Here is a 27,124-nt window from a genome sequence, read left to right as displayed (position 1 = left end):
TCTCCTTAAACCTCAACAGGTAGGAACCAACCTGACAGACCTGACGTTGAAGAGGAGGAAGAAGTTGACATTAAGAGAGCTGGGAGGCTGCATGGGCCCTATATGGCCGAAATACTTCAAAGACTGCTCTTCTGTCATTGTATGTTCTTTGTGTGCATACAGCACGTATTTAACATTTGACTGAGATAAATAAATTGAAATTATTTGACTGAATGTTTCTTTCTGTGTGTTGTTTCACAGTTTATGGTGGACTCAGCCAACATTGCTCAGGTGTCCTCCTCCTGTATCCAGCTGCTGTCAGTACTCTCTGCTGAGCCTCTGCACAGCGTCTCCGTGCTTATTCTCTTCAACAAGAGGTGACACTCTTTAACATGCATATTAAACCCTTCATGAGTCGGTATCAGCAGGTTGAACACAAAATGTATTCACGTCATCGTGCATTTTCTAATTTTAGCTTTTCTTGTCGCCCTTCTCCAGGGACATGCCTTGCACTATGAGTCTTATAGAGATAAAGTCGCTGTTCAGAATGGATGACATCATTGCATCTGCCACTCAGCCAATCACAACACTGGAACTCAGCGCCCACTCTGGAGAGGGACTTCAGGAGGTGCTGAGCTGGCTGGAGTCCATCACAGTCAAGTGAACTATCTATACTTCTTTATGAGGTGTTGCTGCTCTCATAGGACTTCAAATGATGACTTGAAGCCTTGAGACAACAGATGTCAGTATCCTCCGTGTGTGAAGACCGTTTATACAACATAAAGAGGATTTGATGACGTATTTACTGTTGGACTCACTGAGAAAACGGCAAAACGTGCCAAGATAAAAATGTCAATGCTGTGTCTTTGGTATCGTATACATACAGTGACTGTTCATAAGGGCGACTGGGAAAAGAGATATATGTATCATGGCAGGGTGGAACAACATTTGTTAAATCAACACTACAATATGTATTACCTGCAGTTAACAATTATTTTATCCTGTTCATTTTTACTCTTTCAGACGGATTATTCTGAAATAAAATAAGCTCTTGCACTTCAGTTTTACTAACTAGTTTACTGTAAGAAGTAGATGTAGTAGTTGATAAGTGTTGTCATAATGCTGGAATTTCTAACTTCGACACCGTACCTTGAAAGAATATCAATTCTCGATATCAGGGGGAAAAATTGACACATCTGAGAGCATAAAAGTTTTGATTTTTATTAAAAGATAAGTTAATTTTCTTCCGGAAGAGGTTGGACGATGTGGGCACCACAGTGGAGGAGAGCGAAGAAACGTAGCTGCTACTGAGAAAAAATGAGTATTGAAATCGTTCAAACTATTCAGAATCGATATGGTTCAATATTTTGAGATTTTTGACAACACTGGTTGATAAAGAGAGAAGCGATTAATAGATAAAGTAGTCTTTCATGCAAAAATGGCAGAAAATCCTATTTTCAGCCCCTTAAATATGGAGGTTTCCTGCTTTATATGATATTAAACTGAATGTCTTTGGGTTGCAAACTGACAAACAAGAAATTTAAAGACATTTCCTTGGACTTTGAGATACATTTTCACTATTTTCTGACATTTTATAGACTGAAATGATTAACCGATTAATCTAGAAAATAATCTGCAGATTAATTGATAATTAGTTGCAGCCCTGGTAAGAAGAGATTGGCCTGTCAGAGTGATTAATAGAATTGATGCTGCATAGTAATAACTAATTATTACCAGAAGGGGGCATAAAGTGCACAACGAACCGTGTAACTGTAACTGGGTGTGTGCCTGAGTTGTGATGATTTCATATTAAATGTATTTGGAAAGGAGGAAATACAGAAGAACAAACCCAAGTGAAGAATGAAGCAGTGTTGTAATTATTATACCCTTATATTTGATGAGAGTCAGTGGTTCACAAGCAATGAATAAAACTCATGAGTCATACATGTTCTAATGTTGCTTTGCTTATAGTAAATCCAGAAGCACTTACTGTACAGTCATCCCAAACTATGATTTCATTCAGTTAACCCCAGGAATTAATTTCACTACAGTAAAATCATGTGTACAGCGATGTTTGTCATCAGGTCCGGTCCAACAGAAACCCCACAACCATGTTGATGCAGCAACTTTTTCCAGAACTTGACAGGCCTCCAACTCCTTGTAAGAAATCCATATTTTCTGGAGCCAGAGTTTATGACAGCAGCAGAGCTCACTGAGCCAATCAGACAAAACAGCTGAGTGAGCAGGAGACTTGTTGACTACTTGAAAAGCTGTAATACGTTTTGCCTGGTAATTATGGCGAAGAGAAGTGACAAAAATATTATCAAACTGTGCTTTTGTGTGCGTTTGTATGAGCTGAAGTCAAGTTGCAATAAGCTGTGGCCTTGGAGAAGTTTAACATGACAGTAATAGTTGCTGATATAAAGGTGTTACTGCATTCGTGGCGAGAGGAGCAAGAGAGATAGTCGAAGTGAAGAGCAGAACCAGCTTGCATCAATCTAAGGGTTACTGTATTATACCACAATATAAAAACAACTAAGAATAGGGTTTCATACAGGTCCTTTGGGCTGCAGTCCAGTCTGCGGTTAGAGTTATATTTCAAGAGCCGTAACCTAAAGGCATTCTCCTTTATTCTAAGATATTTTCTCCAGTTTCTGTTGGTCCTCATAAGAAAGGGTTCTGACTGCTCTGTGCAGCCTGCGATCCGTCAGCGCTGACTGAAGAGAAGGGCAACAAGGGCTCGGGGAGGTTCCCTGGCAGGTCCAGCCTGGGCTGGGTGGGGTGAGTGAGCGATGAAGGGAGGCTGGCAGGCTGGTGGCTCATAGGCAGGGGCAAGGAGGCACTGTATGGAAGAGACGTGGCGTGGGAGGCCGAAGAGGTGGCGCCTAGTTGGTTCAGAGTTAGTTTGGGCGTCTCAGTTTGGAATGGATTGGTGGCTGAAGGAGCACTCAGGACTGAACAGAAAGACACAGAAAAACAATTAGGTTTGCTTTAGCGGGATATTTAAAACAGATCTGAGCACCTAATAAATTAATAGGCAGCTAATATATCAATAACTGTGAGCATTTAGTCACCACTGGTGCTTTCAAGAATGCCAAAACAGAGATTTAAAGGCTGGCTGACGGTGCAAAATGAGCTGCAGTGCCATAAGTACACTGCTGTACAGTCATTTACACATTTTCCTGGTCTTTCCATGTAAAAGGAAAATGATCGTTGCATGAAGAGCCATAAAATACAGTTAATACCTGATAGAAAGGGGTTGGTGGTCTTGGCTTGAGGATTCACTGGGATCAGGGTGTCCAGGTTTACCAGCGAAGCCGCTGTGGGGTCCAGGAAGGTCTCAGGTGTCCGGCATTTACGAGGGCTGGGGGCAGCCAGGCTTTCTCCGAGACGTGACAGGTCAAACAGCTCAGGGCTGCCCTCTGCTCGCCCATTTAAATTCACCTGACCTCCATCCATGGCCTCGTCAAACAGATCCCCATCTAACAGTGTAAAAACAGCAAACTCTGACGTTTCAAGTGTGTGGGATTCACAGAACTACAGTGGAGACAGTGAAAACAATGTGTTGTTTACCTGAGGGGCTTCCAGCTCGAGGAGAAGGTGCCTTGGGTGCTGTTCTTTCTGATGGGACTGAGAACGGATCAACTCCTGAGGCGGCTGTAAACACGCCAGAACACAATTTAATTTAGTTATTGTGAGATATTTATCTTTAATATGTTTTTTGGGCCTGGACATGCTGCTTCACTCGACCTATCACTATAACTCAGATGCTTTTTAATTCTCAATTACACCACCGTTACTAATTGCCTTGAATTAATTATGGTCTTCTTTATGCACACTTTGATATACATGCATATAGGGTTGCAGCGGTATATCGTTTTCAAGGTATTCAATGGTTTGATTGATGACTGCTATCATACGGTGTACATTTCCTTATCTAAGGTATTGAATTCTACCAAAAAAACAAAAGATATTAAACGTTTATATCAAGTTACATGTCTGTCAGGACGTAAAAAAATTGTTTTAAACTATAATCAAGTGCTTGTTCAACCAGTTAGCGAAAGAAAGAAAGAAAGAAAGAAAGAAAGAAAGAAAGAAAGAAAGAAAGAAACTACCGTCAGCTGAGCTATATGAGTGCATGTATGCACACACAGACTCGCCTGTGTTGGCAGGGAAGGCCCATTCTCGGCCTGTGGCGTTGAGGCTTGGGATGTTGTTCTGCGGACCATCCCAGGGGTCCGATGGGGGCTCCCATGGTGGAGGGGGGCTGTTCGAGGTTGGCGGTGCCATCCAGGCAGGATCTGCTCCCGAAGCGGTGCTGCCTTCTTTAGTAACAGAGAGGTGAATTTAGAGAAAGAGGCTGTAAGTTTATCGTAGCATGATGCTTTTCTGACTGTAATTTTCTACAACACTCCTGCTTTGGTCATGCTAAGCTAACTCAAGGCTCACCCAGGGAGTCCCAGGGGTCTGTGCCCCCCAGGCGAGCAGCTGCCTGTGGGGCATTATTCCATCGGGGGTTACTAGGAGGCAGATCTGAGGGCACCGCGAAAACATCTACTAGGTCCATGAAGGCGGTCTGACCACATAAACGGAAAAAAATCTGTCAGTTCAATAATCCTACATTCATCATTATCATAAGGCTTTATGGTTGATTTTTGTCTGGTCATGTTCTCGAAGCATGTAAACTACAATGTACGGTTATATTTCATCACCCCCCCATTGAGATATTCCATACCCCAATATTTCATACCCCGCCTTTAGTCTCCATCTCACGTTTGCTCTCCTCCAGAGCTTTCTGGAGCATCGACTCGTCTCCTTGGCGGCTGAGCTGCTCCTGGTAACGGATACAGACACATGGACGCCTTTTGGGCATGACAGCTTCCGGCAAATTTCACATATTGTCACATCATTCAATATTTATGACTCAGCGACCGCACACAAGCACAAAAGCCTGCTTGTATTTTTTTTTTTTTCCTAGGCCAACATAGATGTGAGCAATGGATACAAACCAGAAAATTCTCTGGTCAAAGAGAGGAGAGAGCAGAGCATCACTGTGGTCTCTAACAGAGCACCTCTATTGTGCTACAGTGTTAATGGTGCCATGACATAGAAAAAGACAAAGACAGAGCGAGACAGGAAGAGAGAGGTGGGGTAAAAAGGTTGCCAGATATAATGCAACAAGGTGATAGGAATGACGCCTCGTTTCCACACAGTTTTGTTTGGTGTCTGTTAATTACAGGCGTACGGCCTTGGTGTTTAAATGCAAGGAAGTTAATTTGTTAATGGATCGATAGAAACATGATCGCTGGCATGCCAGAGAAGCTGTTTTTCTGTTTTTAAATTCACACGAAGAAGAAACAGGTAGTGTCTCTGGGCTAGTTAGGCAGAGCAGACAGTCCGGGTGTCCACAGAGCATACCAGTGGCTGCCAGCGGTGTAGACACCCGGCCTGCCAGCGGTGTAGACACCCGGCCTGCCAGCTCTGTCTAGCCCAGAGACAGAGTGAAGAATGGCTCAGGAGGTTGAGGAGCAGCGGCAGACCAGGCAAGAGGCCACAGAGGTCATAGTGTTTACCAGGGAAACAACAACTCTTAAGCCGCCATTTCAGAACGGCAACAAAAACAGACATGATGAGTGAACAGTTTGAGTCAAGCGTAGATAATGCAACCAAAAAGGCAACCAATCAGAGGTGGAGTAGGGCCGATCTTGCGAGGAAAGCAGTGGGATCAATAATAACGCAGAGCAAAAGTTACAAAATGTACCTACCTGTTGGTGCTCCTCCTTGCTTAGGCTCAAGGCTAACTGCAGCTGGCTTTCTTCATCCAATTCCACTGCGGGAGGTGCAGGTTGGGCTGGCTGTGATGGTGTTGACAGGGGAGGAAAATGCGGTCAGTATTTGGTCAACAAAGGTGGAAATAGTGTTTGGACATCGTCACAGTACAGTGCATGCAACTCTACAGGTTTTCCCGGGCAGAGTGAAGGGGTCACACTCTTCCCTGACACCACACCAGAAGAGGTCCGAGTGTGACATCTCATTCTACAGGACTAAGAGGAGAGATCTGGTTGTTAGTGGAACAGAAGGATGAAGCCTCGTTGGATTAGTCACTGGAGAACGTTGCATGTCCTTTTGCTGTTCAGGGGTGAGGAGAGTGAGTAGTACAGTGCATGCAGCTGTTTCCAGACTGAGCCGTGAGGTTGGTTTCAGTGAAGAGAGGTGTTATAGGGCGAAGGAATGCAAAGGAAGGCTCATCCCTGGTCCCAGCATACTTGTACCTTCATGGCCTCCTCCTTGCTGAGAGTCATAGCGATCTGGAGCTGGGTCTGTTCATCAATGTCCACTGTAGGAGGCGGCTAGGGTCAAGCAGGAAGGATTAGAAGGTAAAAGCACGCTTGATTTGTGAAATATAACGATTTAAGATGATTTAGGAGAGAGGACATCTAATATTTGGATCTCAGTTTGATCATTAAAATCACAGCTGATGGGTTTCATTACACAAGTGGAAACTGCTGTGCATTAATATATTCCCACAGTAGCTGACAGGAGTCACAGAGGGCAACAGCTGCCCTTGCCACGGAGACTGGGGGCGGGCTGTGCGATGCTCAGGAGCGGATCAATGTGCACATCCTGTCTGGCTTCTCACTCTTTCACTCGCTCGTCAGTGAGAAAGCTCCTCGTTGACACTGATTGGTCAAAGTGCCATTACTGACCACATCACAGACAGAGTTGATGCTATCGCTTTCAGCTAAAGGTTCTGGGAAATGGTGGCCCAGTAGAGACGGACAGTGGGAGTGCTTCACCACCATGCAGTGTGTGGGAGCCGTTAAATGTTTTACGACAGCGTTACAAACATAACATGTCAGCAGCAGCGCTGCTAAGAAGCCTCTTTCTGTCAGGAGTATGTGCTGTAAGATGAGAGGTTTGTGTGTGCTCAGCGTGTGTATGTGTGTGTGTGTTATCTCAATGAGACGTACCTTTTCACTTTCCTCTCGGCTCATAGCCAAGGCCAGCTGCAGCTGCAGCTCCTCTTCTCCACTGGTTGTGGGCCGAGCTTGCTCCAGGTCTGGAGCGACTCGAGGAGAGGAAGAGGAGGCTACAGGGAAGGAAGAAGAAAGGGGGATTGGGTGTTAAGACAGAACCATTAACAGATGGGAATAAGATGGAAAACAAAGAAAGAAACACTGATATTTAAGGTCAGAAACAAGCTGGCACTGTTTGTGCATGTAAATTTTTTTTCCATGGCCCGTTGTTTCGGGCCTTTGCTGGCATCGCTTGCCACGGTCTGCCTAATTCTGCCTGCACTGAGAACAATGGTGCGCCTGTGTGGAGAGTTAGGGTGGTGGAGGGGTAGAGGAATGGACGGGCTGGAGAGGGGCCCACCTTATTACCCCGAATCGTCTGGGTGGGTTCCAGGACTCAGGTCCAGGTTTGAGGGAGGGGGATGGGGATGGGAGGGAGCTGGCGGTCTACCAGTCTGGGTGCCAGGCTGTCGGTCACGGGGCTAAAAGAGGGCAGCAGGCCACACGTTGGCGATGTCAGGTCTCAGAAACCGATCATTTCCACTGTGCTGCCTCTCAATATGCCCCGCCTGAGCTGGAATGTTTGCCGGCAATTAGCTGCTGCCAACCTCCTGACCCCCACCCACGCCTTCTCCAAAACACACCAACCATGTGCCGGTGTCCTGGAATCTCAGAGAGACCACCAAGATCTCCTCCAGACATGTTTGGAGAATGTAAAATACTCTTTGGTCTGATTTTGTTTCCACAAAAAAAGTTAAATTATCTTGCCAATCTATGCCAATGGATTATATAAACGGAAATAAAACAACCAAATAAACAAACGAAAAAAATCTAATGGCTCCATCCTAAGTGGTTTATTTACATTATTATTATTAAACTCTTGACACGCAGTCAAGCTCAGGACCAACTTCAGATAGGATGTTCGCTATCGCTTTAATTAAACAGCTACAGTAAGGATTCTGCTTAAAAAGTTGGTTAAATAACGTCTTTTCAAATTAATTTGGGATCTCAGGGGTTTTCGAAAGACTTAGATTACGCCGGACAAGCTGTATGGAGGGTTAGGGTTAGGCATCAAGTGTCCACATCATACTTGTGTAAGTTGAATATTGGACTAGGACTTGTCTTCCAAACTAGTGTTGGACTCTGCTTTGTAGGAACAAAAACAAAACACATTTTTGACTGGAGGGGGACTTTAAAAACCACCCTGGGCAGACGGAGACAGTCTGCTGTTGTGCAGTGTTGCAAAAACAAATGCAATTACTGCAGTTACACACATATTTCAAGTATTTTAAAGCTGCAGCACACCTCTTTTGTCATCTAGGGTTTTCTCGATAACCACCAAGTGATTTTAATTATTTGCTGATATTCAGAGTGTGAAATTGTTATCCAGCATCAGCGCCTCGGGCAGCAGCTTTAAACTTTAATAATCTGCGGTGTTATCGGATGTATATCTCTTGCCTGCGTATTACAAACCATGCTCCCATTGTAGCATCTCTTTCTGCCACGTTTCCACTGGCACACGCTCCGGCCCAGAGAAGTATGCAAGGGAAGAGAATCAAGTGGAAAATTTATTTGAGAAAAACGGCCTTTTGTGGACGGAGTGGTCGTAAAACAGTCAGATACCACCTGAGGGCTTGTCTCTGTTAACGCCATGATAAACAGACCTCAGACATCAAAGTATAGCAGAGTGGCTGGAGCCTTAAAGAAGCCACAGCGCTGCTACTGACTAATACCTTTAAATAAACACCACACGGACCACATGAATACCAAAGTATATGGTACACAGCAGCTGTAGTTGCACCACATACATCTACTTGATGCTTTGAGCTGACATCACAGTTCCTAACCCCTCCACACTCACAGAGGGATCACTGGGGTATTATATCATCTGGCCACCAAACCAACATCTCTGCGGGAGCGTAACACATCGTACCACCACAAGTAAACATGGCAACCAGCTGTGGTTTCACGTTAGATTGAGACAAGCGCAAACAGGGCCTCCTCTCTTTTGTAAATCCAGTTTAGCTGACGTGACTGTCAACAGCAGAATGAAAGGAATGCAGATGTCCGACCGTCAGCGGAGAGCAAAACTGAAACACTTTCTACTGAAACACCAGAGGACCAAAAAGACCCGAGCGATTTATTGATTCTTACAAGGGTTTTTAAATGTTGGAATGTGCTTTTGGTGTTAAAATAGCTTCAGCTTCAATGATAAATCACAGATAAGAAGTGACTGATGTCTCAAAAGCTTGAGCGGAGTGTAGAGATATTTAACGGACAGCCTCTTTTTCTCTTTTCTGTCATCAAATGGAAAATCTGAGGTTGATTGATAAACTGACAAGTTAAGGAATGTGGTTATTCTGTTACTTAAAGATCACATCTCAATTGAACTCATGACAAAGTGACCTCGTGACCTGTCGGGTGTACATTCCTGACAGATGACATGTCACACGGCAAGTAAAATATTCAGGTGTCATTCAGGTGAGCATTGTTGTAAAAAGTACCCAGAAGTCATACTTAGAGACTATCATGTTGAGATATCACTCTGTTTTTTTTTTTATCCAATTGCAGATAAAATTGAATTTATCAATCTAACTATAAAGCAAGAATCTCTGTCTGCAGAACTGTTTATCTGATCTACTTCACACTTGGCAGGTTTGTTGCTGAGGACCAGAGGAAGTGCAGTGTTGAATTTGATGCAATTTAGACACATGACGCATTCTCATGGGGACGGAGACGTAAACAAAATTAAGAGATTCGCCTGTTGAAACAGTCTGGATGAGTGAAGAGACGCGGTCAACACAGGTTTTCTACTCTTCAGCGAGAAGTGGAGGTGACTTTAAGCTTATGTCAACAGTTGTATGCTAGCTAACATTAGCCTCAAGGGCTAGAAGACAAAATGGCGATTAGTGTGGTGCAACCACTTTAGGAAGGAAGGTTTCAGAAGGTTAAACGAGTCTCGATGAGTGGGGAGATGAAGTCAACACAGGTTTTCTTTTCTTCGGCAGGAACTGGTGGTAAGATATTAAGTTTCTGTCAACAGTAGCATGCTGGCTGACATTAGCATCAAGGGCTAGAATGTTTACGGTCAGCTGCTCCAGGATGCCTCTCACATTAGTTGTTGTGGTCTGGCTCGGAAAGTAGTGATGCACCGCACTCGTCACATAAATGTATCGGTCAAAAACTGAAATATTTGTCTCCAAAATGCAGTAGAGTGGAAGTGTCAAGTAAAACCTCAAAATTGTACTTACGTTGTTCTTGAGTAAATGTATTTAGTTACATTGTGTACTCTGAGGGACTTGCTACTCACAGTAATGGGAGGATGGTGAGCCTCTGCAGACACCGTACTCATCTACATTGCCTCGGCTGGGCTGGCTGCTGCGACGACCCGGGTATGGAGGAGGTATGGATCCAGAGCCTAAGCCGCTGGTGACCCCCGCCATGCGCGTCTTGGTCTTCAGAGCCTGGCTCCTCTCCTTCTTCAGCTTCTCCTCGTCCCTCAGCAGAGCCACCAGGTGCTTGGCCTTCTCCCGGACGTTCACGCCCTGGTCGCGCCCGTCTCGGTCTATGTACTGGAAGTCTCTCAGTGTCTGGACGCTGTAAATGTTCTCCCGGCACTCCTGGGCCACGCGCTCAGAGCCCGTTTTGATCAGGTAGTCCATCAGGGTCAGAGCTTTATAAACATGTCGCCAGTTTTTACCGTGGTCGTTGAGCCGCTTCCAGATCATCCCCATGACCTCGGTGAAGGCCACCACGTTGAAGGTCAGGTCTGCGATTTCTGACATGAGCGAGCTGGGAGGACCCCAGGGGTCGTTGGAGGTGGCCTCTCGGACCTTGATCTCGGCCTCTGTGTAGTTGTTGACCATGTTTTTCATCTGCCGGCGGAGCGATGACGTCTGCATGATGGCAGTTGTGTTTCACAGGTGGCGAAAAAGGCTAAAGTCTAACAGCGGGCCAGCCCACTGCGTCGCCTCAGGCAAGGTGGATGGTTAGAGGTCAGTTCAGCTGGCAACTTCAGTGACGTCCACAAGTTTGTTCCTGCTGGGAAGGAAAGCACAAATTAGATGTAAAGAAAGATCATTTAGAGTTCATTTAAAAATTCTTAGGTTAAATATTAATGAAGAGAACTTTTCCCAGGATAATTACATACTAACAGCATCAAATGCATTAACTCAACTCTGTCCTTTAGTAGTTTTGAAGACATTGAGGACTTCTGCAGCTTTCTGCTTCTACCCTACCACCATTAAGAGGTTAACCCAGTCGTCAGTATAAGATGTTGGCAACACGTTTCTGGAAACCACGGATACATACCACATCGACATATGTACAATTCATGTTACATCACGTGCATATGAGCCGACTTTTGTGTCAGGAGGTTGACACTGCCAAGCCAGTGACCACTGTTTGAGACTGCGTTTCCACATTTGTAAGTGTGATTCGTCTGGATAGTTCTCGCAAGACGTCAGGACATTTCCAGCCGTATTTCTGCCAACAAAACTGTGTGTATTTAACAAGACGTCATGACATTTTTAGCCATGTTTGTGGCGACAAAACTGGATATTTTTGACAAGATGTCGGGACATTTCCAACCACATTTCCACCAACAAAACTGCCTTTTTTGGTAACAAGACGTCGTGACATTTCCAGCCATGTTTGTGGTGACGAAACCAGATATTTCTGACAAGACACTGGGACATTTTCCAGCCATTTTTTAGGCACCAAACTGGATATTTTCGATGAGACATGATCTTTTCTTAACCCTTACCAAGTGGTTCTTTTGCCTCAACCTAACCAGACAATAAGCACAGTGTTGTCAAAACAAAAAAATGAAAATTGAGCTTTAAAAAAACTTGAACTTGCTGTGGTTTGCAGAAACACACAGTACATTCCCAACATTTATTCTTGCAATAGGGTTGTAAAGGGATATTGTACTTTTTATTCCACTACATTTATTTCAAGACTTAAAACTTGTTACTTTTCAGTTTGGGAATAAACTCACAGGCTACCCTGCAGAATATAAAGTGAAGAACAAGCCCCACTTTTACTTTTATTAATCCATCAGTGATTACAGGATGCAGGACCTACTTCTTCCACCACTGCAGCTCACACATTTTTCCTTGCAGTAATTGTGTTCGGATGAAACGAGCAACAACTCAGCAGCTCTCGATGCCCCTCATCGTGATGTGAAACACAACACCTGGGCTCAGTTTTCCCTGAGACAACTTCAACAGATCCTTCTTAAGTAAACAATGAGCAGCTTTATAACTATATTTCCTAAATTCAGTTTGGTATTAATAATAATTTTTCCTTCCCTGTAACGCAAACGTTACCTCCAGACCCAGGCAGTACAATCTGTGTTTTACCTCGCACAGTTATCAGACAGCAGGGAGGGGCTCCACCTCTCCTGTTTTTCTGACCTGATTACATCACCGCAGCAGCAGCGGGCCTTCAAAGCATTCGAAGACCCACAAAACAGCCAAACCCCGGCACTGACACACACACACCGCAGTCCAGCTGAATCACTAATAGCTTGCTGTTACATTTCACTTTTAATATTCAAGACAGTTTCACCGTACAGTATCTAGGCTATCACTTTGTCCTGAACGTTAGTCTGTGTGTCCTCACTGTCAGAGCAGTGACTCAGTGATAACTTTACAGTCTGCCTGTTACCTATTTAACTAAGAACTGAGATGCATAAGCACCAATGATCAAGAGTCAAGTGCTGTCATGAGTAAGCAAATCCAAAATATTAAAAAAAGAGGCTTGACATGAGAGCTTTCAAAGGGCTGGTATGTCTACAGCTTCATAATTGATGAAAAATTCACATTGCGATGTGTTTAATATTTCATTTTTTTGACAGGAACATTTTAGTTTAAACCTGGGTTCCCGCACCCTCTTAAACATCAGCTTCAAGACCTTTCCAGGCCCAGTTCCCCCTAATTCAAGGACCCAGCAATGCAAAGTTTAAGACACAGAACGTTTTGGGTTGGTGGACTACGGTGGCCTACTTTTTTCCCCTCATGAAATATTGTGTTTTTTCTGACAAGTTGTTGTGTTTTGACCCTAAGGGCCACCGTACCAACCCAGCTCTCCAGTATTAGACAACCTGGGAATGAGACTATAAAAAATATTATTTTTAATTATATTCTTGGACAAACCGTAGAAACTCAATTACAAATTGGCCTTGATTTCCCCCCTCAGATTCAAAAACTTTCAAGGATTTTCAAGGACTCGTGGGAAACCTTGTAAAAGTCTTTAAAAACCTTTAGCAGGCAATGAGTCAGGGCTGTCACAATATCAGATTTTCACTGGACGATTATTGTGGCCTAAATAATTCATGATAACAATAGTTTTGTGATAAATTAATGCTACGGTCAAATGAATCTTTTATGGAATCCAAAAAATATCCTCACCGGCAAGCTAACTTTCATTATTAACACGATATCAGTGTTTCATTTTTAAATATCACGGTTATTGCCGATGTTTGTTTTTGCAACACTGGGCACTGACATTCTCGGCTCTTGCCTCGGGGGACTTATCGCCACTAGGGGGCCCGGACAGAAGAGGAAAGCGCTGCCTACTTTAAATAATGTTTAACGTACTGATTCACATACATATTCGACATTAAATTACAAAAACCTATAATAGAACTTGATTTGAATGTTTATATATTCATTTATTTTTAAATATACACAACGTTAGCTATATTTTTCTGAAAAAGACTTACCATAACTGGATTAACTAAAATATATACCTACTAATAAAGTAATTATAGGGGGGCTCCCAAATAAAAGGTGTGCCTGGAGTAATCTGACCATCTCACACTATGAATAAAAGGTGACGGCACTAAATTGGCCTGCGATGTCATAACATCATATACGAGAAGCTTCCTGTGCTGTAAATAGATTGTTAAGTGGTCGTAAGAGACAAAATGCTGTGGGTCAGGTGACCACATCATTCATTCCCATAAAACCTGTTCCTTCCTTCCTGCTCCTCCTGTGGAGGAAAAGTAGTGGAGATGGGTTTTAATGACAGATTACAGATCATATAGTTATAATCCAATTACTCCATTACTGCTGCACTCACACTCATAATGAAAATTAATTGATATTGTGAGAAACTAATCAGTCTCACATCAGTCAGACTGAGTGTGGGGAGGCAGCAGCACCATGACACACACACACACACACACACTTTCTGTCAGATTTCTCACACAGCTTGAATAAAACTCATGACCTTGACATGTTGAGCCGAAGTCCTCACATTCACTCATATTTCCTCAATTCATCTGATAATCTAGTGTAAAGTGTCCTCCCTCCTCTTATCTATATAGGAAGCAAAGTCTAAGCTGCTCCCAGATCAGGCCCAATGAAGGCTACACACTGATTTCCCAGGTGTGTTTTTGTTATGCCCTTACAGATGTGTGGAGAAACACACAACAGCTGGATGAAACAACGTCCCACTTCCAACTTATCTGCCCTTTTTTGTTTCGTCCCGGCGCAGGACGAGCAGGGGCCATTATCATACACGTTGCGTCAAACGGGACGGTCGGGTAGGTGAAGTGAGAGACCGTGACTCAGCTATGTTTCCTCGACTTTAACCAGAAAAAGTTGGAAAAACCTCGACAGATTCAAGCTCCAAAAAAACGCTGGATCCCGAAACGATCCGCCGCGTCCGCCTCCCCTCTCTTACCGTCATGTCATAGCGCGTCAGCGGGGTCCCAACTCCGGGAGGCTTCGGGTGGAGGAAGAAACGCCTCCGCCTCTCGACATATCCCGCACGGGCTCTCCGAGAGAAAGAAGAGTCCGGAAAAAGATGTTTAAAGCTCGGCAGGAAGCATCCAGCGCAGCGCGGAGCCGTGTGCGCCCACAGCGAGTCCCAAACTGAAAGCGCAGCGCTGGGATCGGTTATGAAACTTTACTGGTGTGTGTGCAGATCACAAATCCTCTGGGCTTGCAGATGGCACAGGCCCCCCTAAAAAGACTCACACACACTCACACACTCACACACAGACACACACACACAGTAAAAATGGATGGAGAGGGAGGGAGGGAGGGAGGGCTGCTCGGTGCATGCAGAGTCAGACTTTATTAACCCTTTAATTGCTGCTGCTGCTGCTGCTGGAGAGCAGCTGTGAAGCAGGTGAGACTGAACTATCATATTATACTTGTACAGGTATAAAAGACCAATTCATTAATAAATTATTCACATGGAAAGTCGAAATTATGAGGGAAACAATTCAAATGTGAGATAAAAAGTCAAACTTATTAGATAAAAAGCCAAAAGTATGAGGAAAAAAGTCATAATTTTGAGTTTAAAGTCAAAATTATAGGGCAGAAAGTTTAACTTTTGGGATAGAAAGTCATAATTATGAGATAAAAAGCCAAAACGTTGAGATAAAAAGGTATAATTGTGAGTTAAAAGTCAAAATTTTGGGACAGAAAGTCAAAATTATGAGTTAAAAGACAAAATTATGGGATATAATGTAGAAATTTTAGGATAGAAAGTCAATATTATGAAATAAAAAGTCTTAATTGTGAGTCAGGAAGCCAAAGTTATGAGAAAGGGCATAATGATGGAATAGAAAGTCAAAATTATGAATTTAAAGGCAAAATCATGGGACAGAAAGTCAAAATCATGAGAAACGGTCATAATGATGGGATATAAAATAGAGATTTTAGGATAGAAAGTCAATTTTATGAAATAAAAAGTCATAATTATGAGTTAAAAGTCAAATAATTCTGACTTTTTATTTAATAATTTGACTTTTTTGTCTCATAATTATAACTTACCACGGTCATTTCTTTCTCATCGAGCTTAGTTCTCATCTCTGTTTTTGTTAGCTGCCAGAAATGGGCTCAAAATAATATCACAATATTTTTAGGCTATATCTCAATACACTATATATATTTAGATTTATAGTTTAACAACATCTGAAGTTGCAAACAATTGCTTAATTTCATTGATTGTTAACAGTGAAATAACTGTGAACTAAAGTTTAATTAACTATAAATGTACTGTTTATTAATGATGGTTATCGTAAAGTTTTATTAGAGACACTACACACAGCCTACAGGCAGAGATATAAAGAGATATTGCAGTGAGAAGGGTAAAAATAAGAAACGTAAAGCGATCCTTTCTATTTCCCATAGAGCCGTGCTGTAACACTTCCTGGCAGCGTGAGTGACTGTGTTCTCCCACAGGGATTCAACAACGAGCTGCACTTCCTCTTCAGCAGCTTCATCACTGCATCTCTGCTCCTTACTTATTTATCAGCACTAATGGGCTGTTGTCTGAATCACGTCCTTGTGCATTATATACAAGGCCCCCAAAAAAATCTCCTCTGTTCTGTATTTACGTTGGCTCGGATTCAATCAATTGTTCAGCTACAGGTCTTGTATCTGAACGGGCGGAGGGGATCGTGTCATGACACAGGGTTGAAAAATGATTAGCTAACTGAAAGGAGACGCTGGAGAAAGCTGTGGGTCTTGTGGCTGGTTGACTGAGCAGGATATACAGGAAATACCAGCTCCACCTTGAAACAACAAAAGCATGACTCCTGCAGCAGACGATAAAGGGGAAAAAGTGTGCAGAAATCACACAAGTACAACAAGCACAGTGGAGCTATTTCACAGAACTTTTTCTCTTCCAGTCAACTTGTTGCAGCTCCCTGTTTAATCTCATATCAGACTTGATATATGCCAGCAGGAGGCATATATATATATATATATATATATATATATATATATATATATATATATATATATATATATATATATATATATATATATATGCCTCCTGCTGGCCGGCCCTCCTCCTCCTCTCTGTCTTTATTTCTCCTGAAAACAGATGCCTGAACATTCTTTGTTTCCCAACAAAGGCCTGATGAGGTCAGTGCAGGGGGGACATGAGGGCGGGCGAGGGGGAGGAGACAGAGAGAGAGAGAGGCTGATAAATAACACCACAGCAGTGACATCACAGCACTGTGTGTGTGTGTGGGGGTGTGTGTGTCACATTTAAAGTCAATGTAAAACAAGTTGAATGTGTGTGAGATCACTGATCACGTTTCTGTCCACTTGTTTTTAAAAACTTCACTGTCAAACTTCATGTGTCTCTCTCTGCTGCCCTCTAGTGGATTTGTGAGGAATCTCTGTGATGTAAAGTTATTCATTACCAAGGCCGGTACTGTCCAGGAGGTCCACAAAAGCCCACTTATCAGTTGCTACTACATATTTTGATTCACCACAATCTTGTTCTAAGCGCAGCGTAAAAAGTATTAACGAGTCCTCCATCTTTGTCTCACCAGTATCTAGTTATCTAGTAGTCAAGACCTTAATTATTAAGTTTATGTAGTGTTGTAAAGTGTTTTATCAATTTGCTTAAGTTTGTCAGTGTATTCGGTAATTAACACATAGAAAATGTTCCATTTATGGGAAGGGAATGACACCTTACAATTATGGTTTGACATTTTTTTTAATGTCTTGTTTTGGCTGACCAACAATCAAAAAAAGAAAATATAACAGATTTTTGAGTTTATTATCATAAAACTACTGATTATTCACATATGAGTGTCACCAATTCTTCAATGTCAATTATCAAAATCGGTGCCAGTTTATTTGTTGTCTATCAACTAATTGATTAATCAATTTTAACACTTCAACGTCAGAGTAGGTTTCTCTGTGCCAGGGTGAAATGATGACGTGCCATGTATCATGGAGGTCAGAGAGGTCCAGTGACACATTTTTGCCCCAGGGTCTGCTGGAGGAGGTTTATCAGCCATTTAAAATCTCCAGTTCTCACACTCCTCTGCTGACAGTGTGATGTTTTAGGTCTGTTACTGATGTGTTCATCAACAAAGATATCTTCAGCGGACACAACCCTAAAAAAATGTTTTATTTTAAGGAGCTTTGTACAGGATATACGAGGCATTTAGAAAAGAAACAAAATAAAATATGAGAGAAGATGAGCTAAAGTAGAGGCATATTAAACGGGAATAAAAATGACATTGAAGTTACATCACAGTGCAAAAATGATAAAAAGATAATCCCAGTTTTGTAGAGTAGAAAGCAGCGGCAAACAGAAAAGTTTGCTTCAGATATGTGGTGCATAAAAACTGAAACACTTCACTCCATGTTAAGTTTAGACTGTGGGGACAGGAAGCAGACCTGCCTCAGATGATCTGGATGGTTCAGAACAGATCAGAAATGTTATTTTGGCCTCAAACCACTCAGTGCTTTATGAACCAGCAGTAAAGTAGTAACATAAAGCAGCATTTAAGGGGACGACATGACTGATTTTTATTTCTAAAGCTTTAATTCAAACTCTGTAATGAAGTGATGTGTGAACCTGGCTCTGAGATCAGACAGGTGCCGCGTTTATGTCTGCAATCATGTGATATCTAAGATGACTCTGCAGCGTGTGAGTCAATGGGCTGATGATGTGCTCCGATCATTCCCGTAAATATAAACCAAACCTTAAGATAGTTAAGTGAAAGTGATTTCTATATTTATTCATGTCAGCAGAGAATGAATCAGTGAATGACAGCCGTTAGCTCTGTATGATGCCGTCACTGTGACTAAGAGGAGAGACTGAGACCTTCATCAAGGTGACAACAGTAGCTGTGAAGCATTAACCATTAACCTGTTTTGTTGACATTAGCTGCAATAAATGAAGGGTGGAGTCTGACTGCATGTGTGAAAAAAGTAGTTTAAAGTCTTTTGTGGCTCCAGAGGAAACTGCATGTAATCTGTAATAAATTATCTCCCGCCCCTTGGCGTCCCGCCCCGTCTCGCCTACCGAGGTGTTCCGCCTTGCCGCCCCGTCCCGCCTCGCCTCCCGAGGTGTTCCGCCTTTCCGTCCCGCCCCGCCTCGCCTACCGAGGTGTTCCGCCTTGCCGCCCCGTCCCGCCTCGCCTCCCGAGGTGTTCCGCCTTGCCGTCCCGCCCCGCCTCGCCTACCGAGGTGTTCCGCCTTGCCGCCCCGTCCCGCCTCGCCTCCCGAGGTGTTCCGCCTTGCGGCCCCGCCCCGCCTCCCGAGGTGTTCCGCCTTGCGGCCCCGCCCCGTCTCGCCTCCCGAGGTGTTCCGCCTTGCCGTTCCGCCTCGCCTCCCGAGGTGTTCCGCCTTGCCGCCCCGCCCCGTCTCGCCTCCCGAGGTGTTCCGCCTTGCCGCCCCGCCCCGTCTCGCCTCCCGAGGTGTTCCGCCTTGCCGTTCCGCCTTGCCGTTCCGCCTCGCCTCCCGAGGTGTTCCGCCTTGCCGCCCCGCCTCCCAAGGGGTTCTGCTTTGCCGCACTGCCTCCCCAGGTGTTCCACCTTGTCGCCCCGTTCCGCCTCGCCTCCCGAGATGCTCTGCCTTCCTGTCCCGTCCCGCCTCCCGAGGTGTCCCGCTTTGCCGCCCCGTCCCGCCTCGCCTCCCGAGGTGTCCCGCTTTGCCGCCCCGTCCCGCCTCGCCTCCCGAGGTGTTCCGCCTTGCAGCCCCGTCCCGCCTCGCCTCCCGAGGTGTTCCGCCTTGCCGCCCCGTCCCGCCACGCCTCCCGAGGTGTTCCGCCTTGCCGCCCCGTCCCGCCTCGCCTCCCGAGGTGTTCCGTCTTGCCGCCCGGTCCCACGCCTAGCCGTCCCGTTCCGTCCTGTCTCCTGATTTGTTCCGCCTAGCCGCCCCGTTCAGTCCTGCCTCCTGATTTGTTCCGCCTATTTGATTGGATTCCTTTAAGTATTGGACTTGTTTGGGTTTCTTTAAGTATTGGACTTGTTTGGGTTTCTTTAAGTATTGGACTTGTTTGGGTTTCTTTAAGTATTGGACTTGTTTGGGTTTCTTTAAGTATTGGACTTGTTTGGGTTTCTTTAAGTATTGGACTTGTTTGGGTTTCTTTAAGTATTGGACTTGTTTGATTCCATTAAGTATTGGATTTGTTTGATTCCATTAAGTATTGGATTTGTTTGATTCCATTAAGTATTGGATTTGATTGGATTTCCTTTAAGTATTGGATTTGTTTGATTCCATTAAGTATTGGATTTGTTTGATTCCATTAAGTATTGGATTTGATTGGATTTCCTTTAAGTATTGGATTTGTTTGGATTCCTTTAAGTATTGGATTTGTTTGGATTTCATCAAGTATTGGATTTGTTTGGATTCCAACTAAGTATTGGACTTGTTTGGATTTCTTTAAGTATTGGATTTGTTTGGGTTTCATTAAGTATTGGATTTGTTTGGATTCCATTAAGTATTGGATTTGATTGGATTCCATTAAGTATTGGATTTGTTTGGATTCCATTAAGTATTGGATTTGATTGGATTCCATTAAGTATTGGATTTGATTGGATTCCATTAAGTATTGGATTTGTTTGGATTCCATTAAGTATTGGATTTGATTGGATTCCATTAAGTATTGGATTTGATTGGATTCCATTAAGTATTGGATTTGATTGGATTCCATTAAGTATTGGATTTGTTTGGATTCCATTAAGTATTGGATTTGATTGGATTCCATTAAGTATTGGATTTGATTGGATTCCATTAAGTATTGGATTTGTTTGGATTCCATTAAGTATTGGATTTGTTTGGATTCCATTAAGTATTGGCTTTGTTTGGATTCCATTAAGTATTGGATTCCATTAAGTATTGGATTTGTTTGGATTCCATTAAGTATTGGATTTGTTTGGATTCCATTAAGTATTGGATTTGTTTGGATTCCATTAAGTATTGGATTTGTTTGGATTCCATTAAGTATTGGATTTGTCTAGATTTCCATTAAGTATTGGATTTGTATGGATTCCATTAAGTATTGGATTTGTTTGGATTCCATTAAGTATTGGATTTGATTGGATTTCAGTAAGTATTGGATTTGTCTGGATTTCAGTAAGTATTGGATTTGTCTGGATTTCAGTAAGTATTGGATTTGTTTGGATTTCAGTAAGTATTGGATTTCATTACATCTTGGATTCCATTACGTATTGGATTTGTTTGGATTCCATTAAGTATTGGATTTGTTGGATTCCATACAGTAGATCTACTGTATGATTGGATATGGGATCTATTGGGACTTGGGATATATAGTATGATTGGATATGGTATCGACTGCATAATTGGATATGGGAGCTATTGGGACTCGGGATCTATTGCATAATTGGATATGCGAGCTATTGGGACTCGGGATCCATTGCATAATTGGATATGGGAGCTATTGGGACTCGGGATCCATTGCATAATTGGATATGCGAGCTATTGGGACTCGGGATCCATTGCATAATTGGATATGCGAGCTATTGGGACTCGGGATCCATTGCATAATTGGATATGCGAGCTATTGGGACTAGGGATCCATTGCATAATTGGATATGCGAGCTATTGGGACTAGGGATCCATTGCATAATTGGATATGCGAGCTATTGGGACTCGGGATCCATTGCATAATTGGATATGCGAGCTATTGGGACTCGGGATCCATTGCATAATTGGATATGCGAGCTATTGGGACTCGGGATCCATTGCATAATTGGAAATGGGAGCTATTGGGACTCGGGATCCATTGCATAATTGGATATGGGAGCTATTGGGACTCGGGATCCATTGCATAATTGGATATGGGAGCTATTGGGACTCGGGATCCATTGCATAATTGGATATGCGAGCTATTGGGACTAGGGATCCATTGCATAATTGGATATGCGAGCTATTGGGACTCGGGATCTATTGCATAATTGGATATGCGAGCTATTGGGACTCGGGATCCATTGCATAATTGGATATGGGAGCTATTGGGACTCGGGATCCATTGCATAATTGGATATGCGAGCTATTGGGACTCGGGATCCATTGCATAATTGGATATGCGAGCTATTGGGACTCGGGATCCATTGCATAATTGGATATGCGAGCTATTGGGACTAGGGATCCATTGCATAATTGGATATGCGAGCTATTGGGACTCGGGATCCATTGCATAATTGGATATGCGAGCTATTGGGACTCGGGATCCATTGCATAATTGGATATGGGAGCTATTGGGACTCGGGATCCATTGCATAATTGGAAATGGGAGCTATTGGGACTCGGGATCCATTGCATAATTGGATATGGGAGCTATTGGGACTCGGGATCCATTGCATAATTGGATATGGGAGCTATTGGGACTCGGGATCCATTGCATAATTGGATATGCGAGCTATTGGGACTAGGGATCCATTGCATAATTGGATATGCGAGCTATTGGGACTCGGGATCCATTGCATAATTGGATATGGGAGCTATTGGTACTCGGGATCCATTGCATAATTGGATATGGGAGCTATTGGGACTCGGGATCCATTGCATAATTGGATATGGGAGCTATTGGGACTAGGGATCCGTTGCATAATTGGATATGGGATCTATTGGGACTTGGAATCCATTGCATAATTGGATATGGGATCTATTGGGACTTGGAATCTATTGCATAATTGGATATGGGCTCTATTGCATAATTGGATATGGGATCTATTGCATAATTGGATACGGGATCTATTGCATAATTGGATACGGGATCTATTGCATAATTGGATACGGGATCTATTGCATAATTGGATACGGGATCTATTGTATGATTGGACTTCTTGCGGTATTGTATTTTGGGTTTGTTGCGTTATTGGATATCTAGTTTGTTGCATTATTGTATTTTGGATTTGTTGCGTTATTGGATTTCTAGTTTGTTGCATTATTGTATTTTGGATTTGTTGCGTTATTGGATTTCTCGTTTGTTGCATTATTGTGTTTTGAGTTTGTTTTGGTTTTATTTTGTTTTGAGTTTGTTGTTTTATTGTGTTTTGAGTTTGTTGTATTATTGCATTTCGGGTTTGTTGTATTATTGTATTTCGAGTTTGTTATATTATTGTATTTCGGGTTTGTTGCATTATTGTATTTCGAGTTTGTTGCATTATTGTATTTCGAGTTTGTTGCATTATTGTATTTCGAGTTTGTTGCATTATTGTATTTCGAGTTTGTTGCATTATTGTATTTCGAGTTTGTTGCATTATTGTATTTCGGGTTGTATGATTGTATTTCAGGTTTGTTGTATCATTGTATTTCAAGTTTGTTGTATTATTGTGTTTTGAGGTTTTTTGGGTTTTTTGTATTATTGTATTTCGAGTTTGTTGTATTATTGTATTTCAGGTTTGTTGTATTATTGTATTTCAAGTTTGTTGTATTATTGTATTTCAAGTTTGTTGTATTATTGTATTTCAAGTTTGTTGTATTATTGTATTTCAAGTTTGTTGTATTATTGTGTTTTGAGTTTTTGTTTCATTTTGTTTTGAGTTTTTGTTTCATTTTGTTTTGAGTTTTTGTTTCATTTTGTTTTGAGTTTTTGTTTCATTTTGTTTTGAGTTTTTGTTTCATTTTGTTTTGAGTTTTTGTTTCATTTTGTTTTGAGTTTTTGTTTCATTTTGTTTTGAGTTTTTGTTTCATTTTGTTTTGAGTTTTTGTATTATTGTTTTTCGGGTTGTATTATTGTTTTTCGGGTTGTGTTATTGTTTTTCGGGTTGTATTATTGTTTTTCGGGTTTGTTGTATTATTGTTTTTCAAGGTTTTTGTTTTATTTTGTTTTGAGTTTTTGTTTTATTTTGTTTTGAGTTTTTGTTTTATTTTGTTTTGAGTTTTTGTTTTATTTTGTTTTGAGTTTTTGTTTTATTTTGTTTTGGGTTGTATTATTGTTTTTCGGGTTTGTTGTATTATTGTATTTCAAGGTTGTTGTATTATTGTGTTTTGAGTTTGTTGTATTATTGTGTTTTGAGTTTTTGTTTTATTTTGTTTTGAGTTTTTGTTTTATTGTATTTTGGGTTGTATTATTGTTTTTCGGGTTTGTTGTATTATTGTATTTCAAGGTTGTTGTATTATTGTGTTTTGATTACAACCTCTGATTGGACAACCTCATATGAGTTCCTGTTAACAAAGAAAGCAGACAATGTTAATGGGAAAGTGAAAACAGAAAGGAAAGAGAAACAAAGGCGAGGAAGGCCAGCGTGCATGCATTAATGAGGACAAAGCAACACTGTAATGTAGGCATTCTGTTAAACTAAAGCTGTTGAAAGATAGCTGATTTTTGAGTCTCATTCTCAGGTCATCAAATACCGCCCCCTGCCTGCCACAGGTACACCCCACTATTATTCTCACTTTCCAGGCTACTAGCAGGATTCATGGAGGGTTGAGTTGTTGACAGTTAGGAAATGTTTTTATATTCATATATTTTTTATCTTTTTTTTATATGTCAGATTTTTATTTTTTATATTTATTTGACATATTCTTAAATATCTATATTTATCCTGTAGCTGTTAAAACTGTCCTTTAAATCCTGTGGGTTTGGGTTTTGAGGTGGGTCCTAAGTCTGCTCTGATTGGTCAGTTAACATAGGCCTGAGCAACCACATATTAACACGTCTCCGGTGACTTCTACTGGTGTTTTTAGCTCTCAGTTGCCTGCACTTCTACCATGAATATGACAATAGGAATTGCTTCTAAACAAAAATTAACCAGCAACCACTGAAGAGAAACCTGTCAACTTGGCCTCCAAATTCTCCAGATGCCGATCTGACCAGGCGTCCATGCAACATAAGTCTGCTCTGACCTGTCAGATCACACGCGCCTGACCCACCACAAATTAACACGTCTCTGGTCAGTTCTGCTGGTGTTTTTAAGCTCAGAGTTCGCTGCACTTCTACCATGAGTATGACCACAAAAACTGCTCCTAAACCAAAAATATCACCACAGCACAATCGCATGTCAGAGAAGGTATATGATCGTTATTAGTGGCCTGCTGGGCAGTGAGGCCAAGGCTCACGTTACCGCTTTGTAATGATCTTTGTGTTATCAAGCAGGATGCTGTGTTTTAATCAAAGTTGCATACAGCTGCAAAGCAAATGAATTCCTGCAATATGATCATTTCTTTTTTACTACAGAGCTTCAACATTATCTTTAAGGCAAAGGCGTCCACACTACCTTGTTACTGGGCTCGCTGGTGAACCAACACTAGCGACAGGTGAGGACAGTGAACCAACTGCTGGCGTCAGGCTAGCTTCTACCGTGGCCCTGAGCTTGTCCCTAGCCAGGCCAACGTGCGTCCACTTCGGCCTGAACTAAACACGCACACTTCAGGCACGCTTCTACCAACAAGGCCTCTGTAACCAGAGACTCTGTATGCTGGCGGGAACGCACAAGGGCTCATAGGATACGCTATTACCAATACCAGTCAGCTGATCAAAGCTCCTGCTTCTGCCATTGCCTGTGTGGCCACAGCTTACAGCGTAAAGGACAGCGCAAGGACATTTGCCATGCAAGACAACAGAACTCCGGTCAAATTAGCCAGTAACTACCAATAACACCAGGTTTGCCCAGCAGACCACTAATATCTGGATTGCTGTGACTGAACTTTTGCGCCTAGAACTCTACAGCGGTGAGCTGGTTGTCGTAGCTTGCCGGGCTAACATCGTTATCCTGAGATGCTCCCTACCACGAGGCCTTCAACAGATAAGAATGATGAGGATAATGTACAACAATTGAAAACAATCCTTCAACACACTCAGAAGGACAACAAACTAACAAGCGCTCTCCATCAAGGAGAAACAATCTTGTTTCTGCGGGCATATGGGAAAATCATGGTTCTCAAAAGAGACAATAAGCTGAAGTGGTTGTTGAGGCTGTCCACCAAAACAGTAAAGAGCTATTGCCAGCCACAAAAGCTGCACAATAATACGGCTGTTAACAACACCTGAATGCTTTTATTTGATCTATGTAGTAATGAGTATGTAACATGTATGTACCAGCCGTAACATTAAAACCACTGACATGTAAGTAAATAACATTGATCATCTTGTTACAATGCCACATTCTGCTGGGAAACCTTGAGTCCTAGCATTCATGTGGATGCCTCTTTGACATGCGCCACTCACCCACACACAGTTGAAGACCAAGTACACCCCTTCATAGCAGTGACACACCCCGATGGCAGTACCCCCCCCAGCAGGACAGTGCGTCTGCAACACTGCAGACTTGGTCAGGAATGGTCAGAGGACCATGACAAAGAGCTCAAGGCGTCAAACTGGCCTCCAAATTCCCCAGATCTCAATCCGATTGAGCATCCAATGGATGTACTGAGCCAAGAACGATCCACGGGGGCCCCAACATGGATGGGACTTGGCTCTGGCACATCACACGGATGCTAAATTGGATTGAGATCTGGGGAATTTGGAGGCCAGTTTGATGCCTTGAGCTCTTTGTCATGGTCCTCTGACTATTCCTGACCAAGTCTGCAGTCTTGCAGACGCACTGTCCTGCTGGGGAGGGTACTGCCATCGGGGTGTGTCACTGCCATGAAGGGGTGTGCTTGGTCTGCAACAGTGTTTGGGTGGGTGGTGCTTGTCAAAGAGGCATCCACATAAATGCCAGGACTCAAGGTTTCCCAGCAGAACATTTGATTGCAACGAAATGATCAATGCTCACTTCACCTGTTAGTGGTTTTAATGTACTCTAACAATATAACAATACATTGATCAGTATATGTTTACAAAAATACGTGATTTATGATACGATCTCTTTGGAATGGCTGGTTTACCTATTCAAGATAATATAATTTGATGCGGAAATGACTAAAAATGGTCGAGAACATTAATTTATGCACAAATTCTTTCTCGTCAGGTCGGGTTGTCATTTTAAAATAGTTTGGGAAACACCGCTGTAAAAGATACTTAATTGCCTTTGTATGTATGAAATGTGCTACACAAATAAAATTGTCTCATCTTGCCCAACATAAACTACTGTATCAGTCTGGGTGTCTCAACAGTGACACAGCAGAGTCTGCCAACCAGAACTGTCAGTATTCAACAACCTGTGAATGAGACTCAATCAACTATCCTCCAGAATCACTTCCTGATCCTTGTGTGTTTATTAACAGCAACTGACAAATCTTGCTTGCTCTGCCTTTTGCCACTTCCACATCCACATCCTCGACCAGTGGGATCCACTGCAGGCACTTACCTTTCTTTGGTGTCTGTGAGACCTCATATCCCTCCTCTCCCGGTCTGTTTGCCACACAGGTCAGAGTTCGTTCCACTTGAAGCTGCTTCTTCACCGGCTTTCTGTGCAGTTCTGAACACTAAAGTCATCATGCCAG

The 27,124-nt window shown here is 42.7% G+C and overlaps 2 protein-coding genes across 6 annotated transcripts in view; one reads left to right on the top strand and one right to left on the bottom strand.

Annotated features, from left to right (window-relative positions):
- arl16 (ADP-ribosylation factor-like 16) overlaps window positions 1–1,923 on the top strand; it is a 2,992-nt gene extending 1,069 nt beyond the window's left edge. Inside the window, exons 3-5 of the mRNA XM_073494510.1 lie at window positions 20–139; window positions 241–356; window positions 478–1,923. Of these exons, the coding sequence (XP_073350611.1) occupies window positions 20–139; window positions 241–356; window positions 478–643 (402 nt within the window). The 3' untranslated portion in view covers window positions 644–1,923. The remainder of the gene's footprint in view (window positions 1–19; window positions 140–240; window positions 357–477) is intronic.
- epn3a (epsin 3a) lies at window positions 1,187–27,124 on the bottom strand. 5 transcript variants are annotated; one of them, XM_073494507.1, is made up of 11 exons: window positions 26,989–27,124; window positions 10,306–11,036; window positions 6,951–7,069; window positions 6,252–6,329; window positions 5,745–5,834; window positions 4,730–4,813; window positions 4,429–4,555; window positions 4,140–4,304; window positions 3,553–3,636; window positions 3,225–3,461; window positions 1,187–2,933 (listed from the first exon to the last, which is right to left on the bottom strand). In XM_073494507.1, the coding sequence occupies exons 2-11, from the start codon at window positions 10,895–10,897 to the stop codon at window positions 2,644–2,646; spliced, it is 1,866 nt and encodes a 621-aa protein (XP_073350608.1). In that variant the 5' UTR covers window positions 10,898–11,036; window positions 26,989–27,124; the 3' UTR covers window positions 1,187–2,643. The 5 variants fall into 5 exon arrangements, with proteins under 5 accessions (XP_073350608.1, XP_073350609.1, XP_073350606.1 ...); XM_073494508.1 differs by lacking the exon at window positions 26,989–27,124 and adding an exon at window positions 14,688–14,985 and having other exon boundaries at window positions 4,140–4,301; XM_073494505.1 differs by lacking the exon at window positions 26,989–27,124 and adding an exon at window positions 14,688–14,982.

This window comes from Pagrus major, chromosome 23, assembly GCF_040436345.1.
Source record: "Pagrus major chromosome 23, Pma_NU_1.0".
Taxonomy (NCBI): Eukaryota; Metazoa; Chordata; class Actinopteri; order Spariformes; family Sparidae; genus Pagrus; species Pagrus major.
The sequence above is the reverse complement of the archived record's forward strand: the minus strand, read 5'-3'. Positions and strand labels throughout refer to the sequence as shown.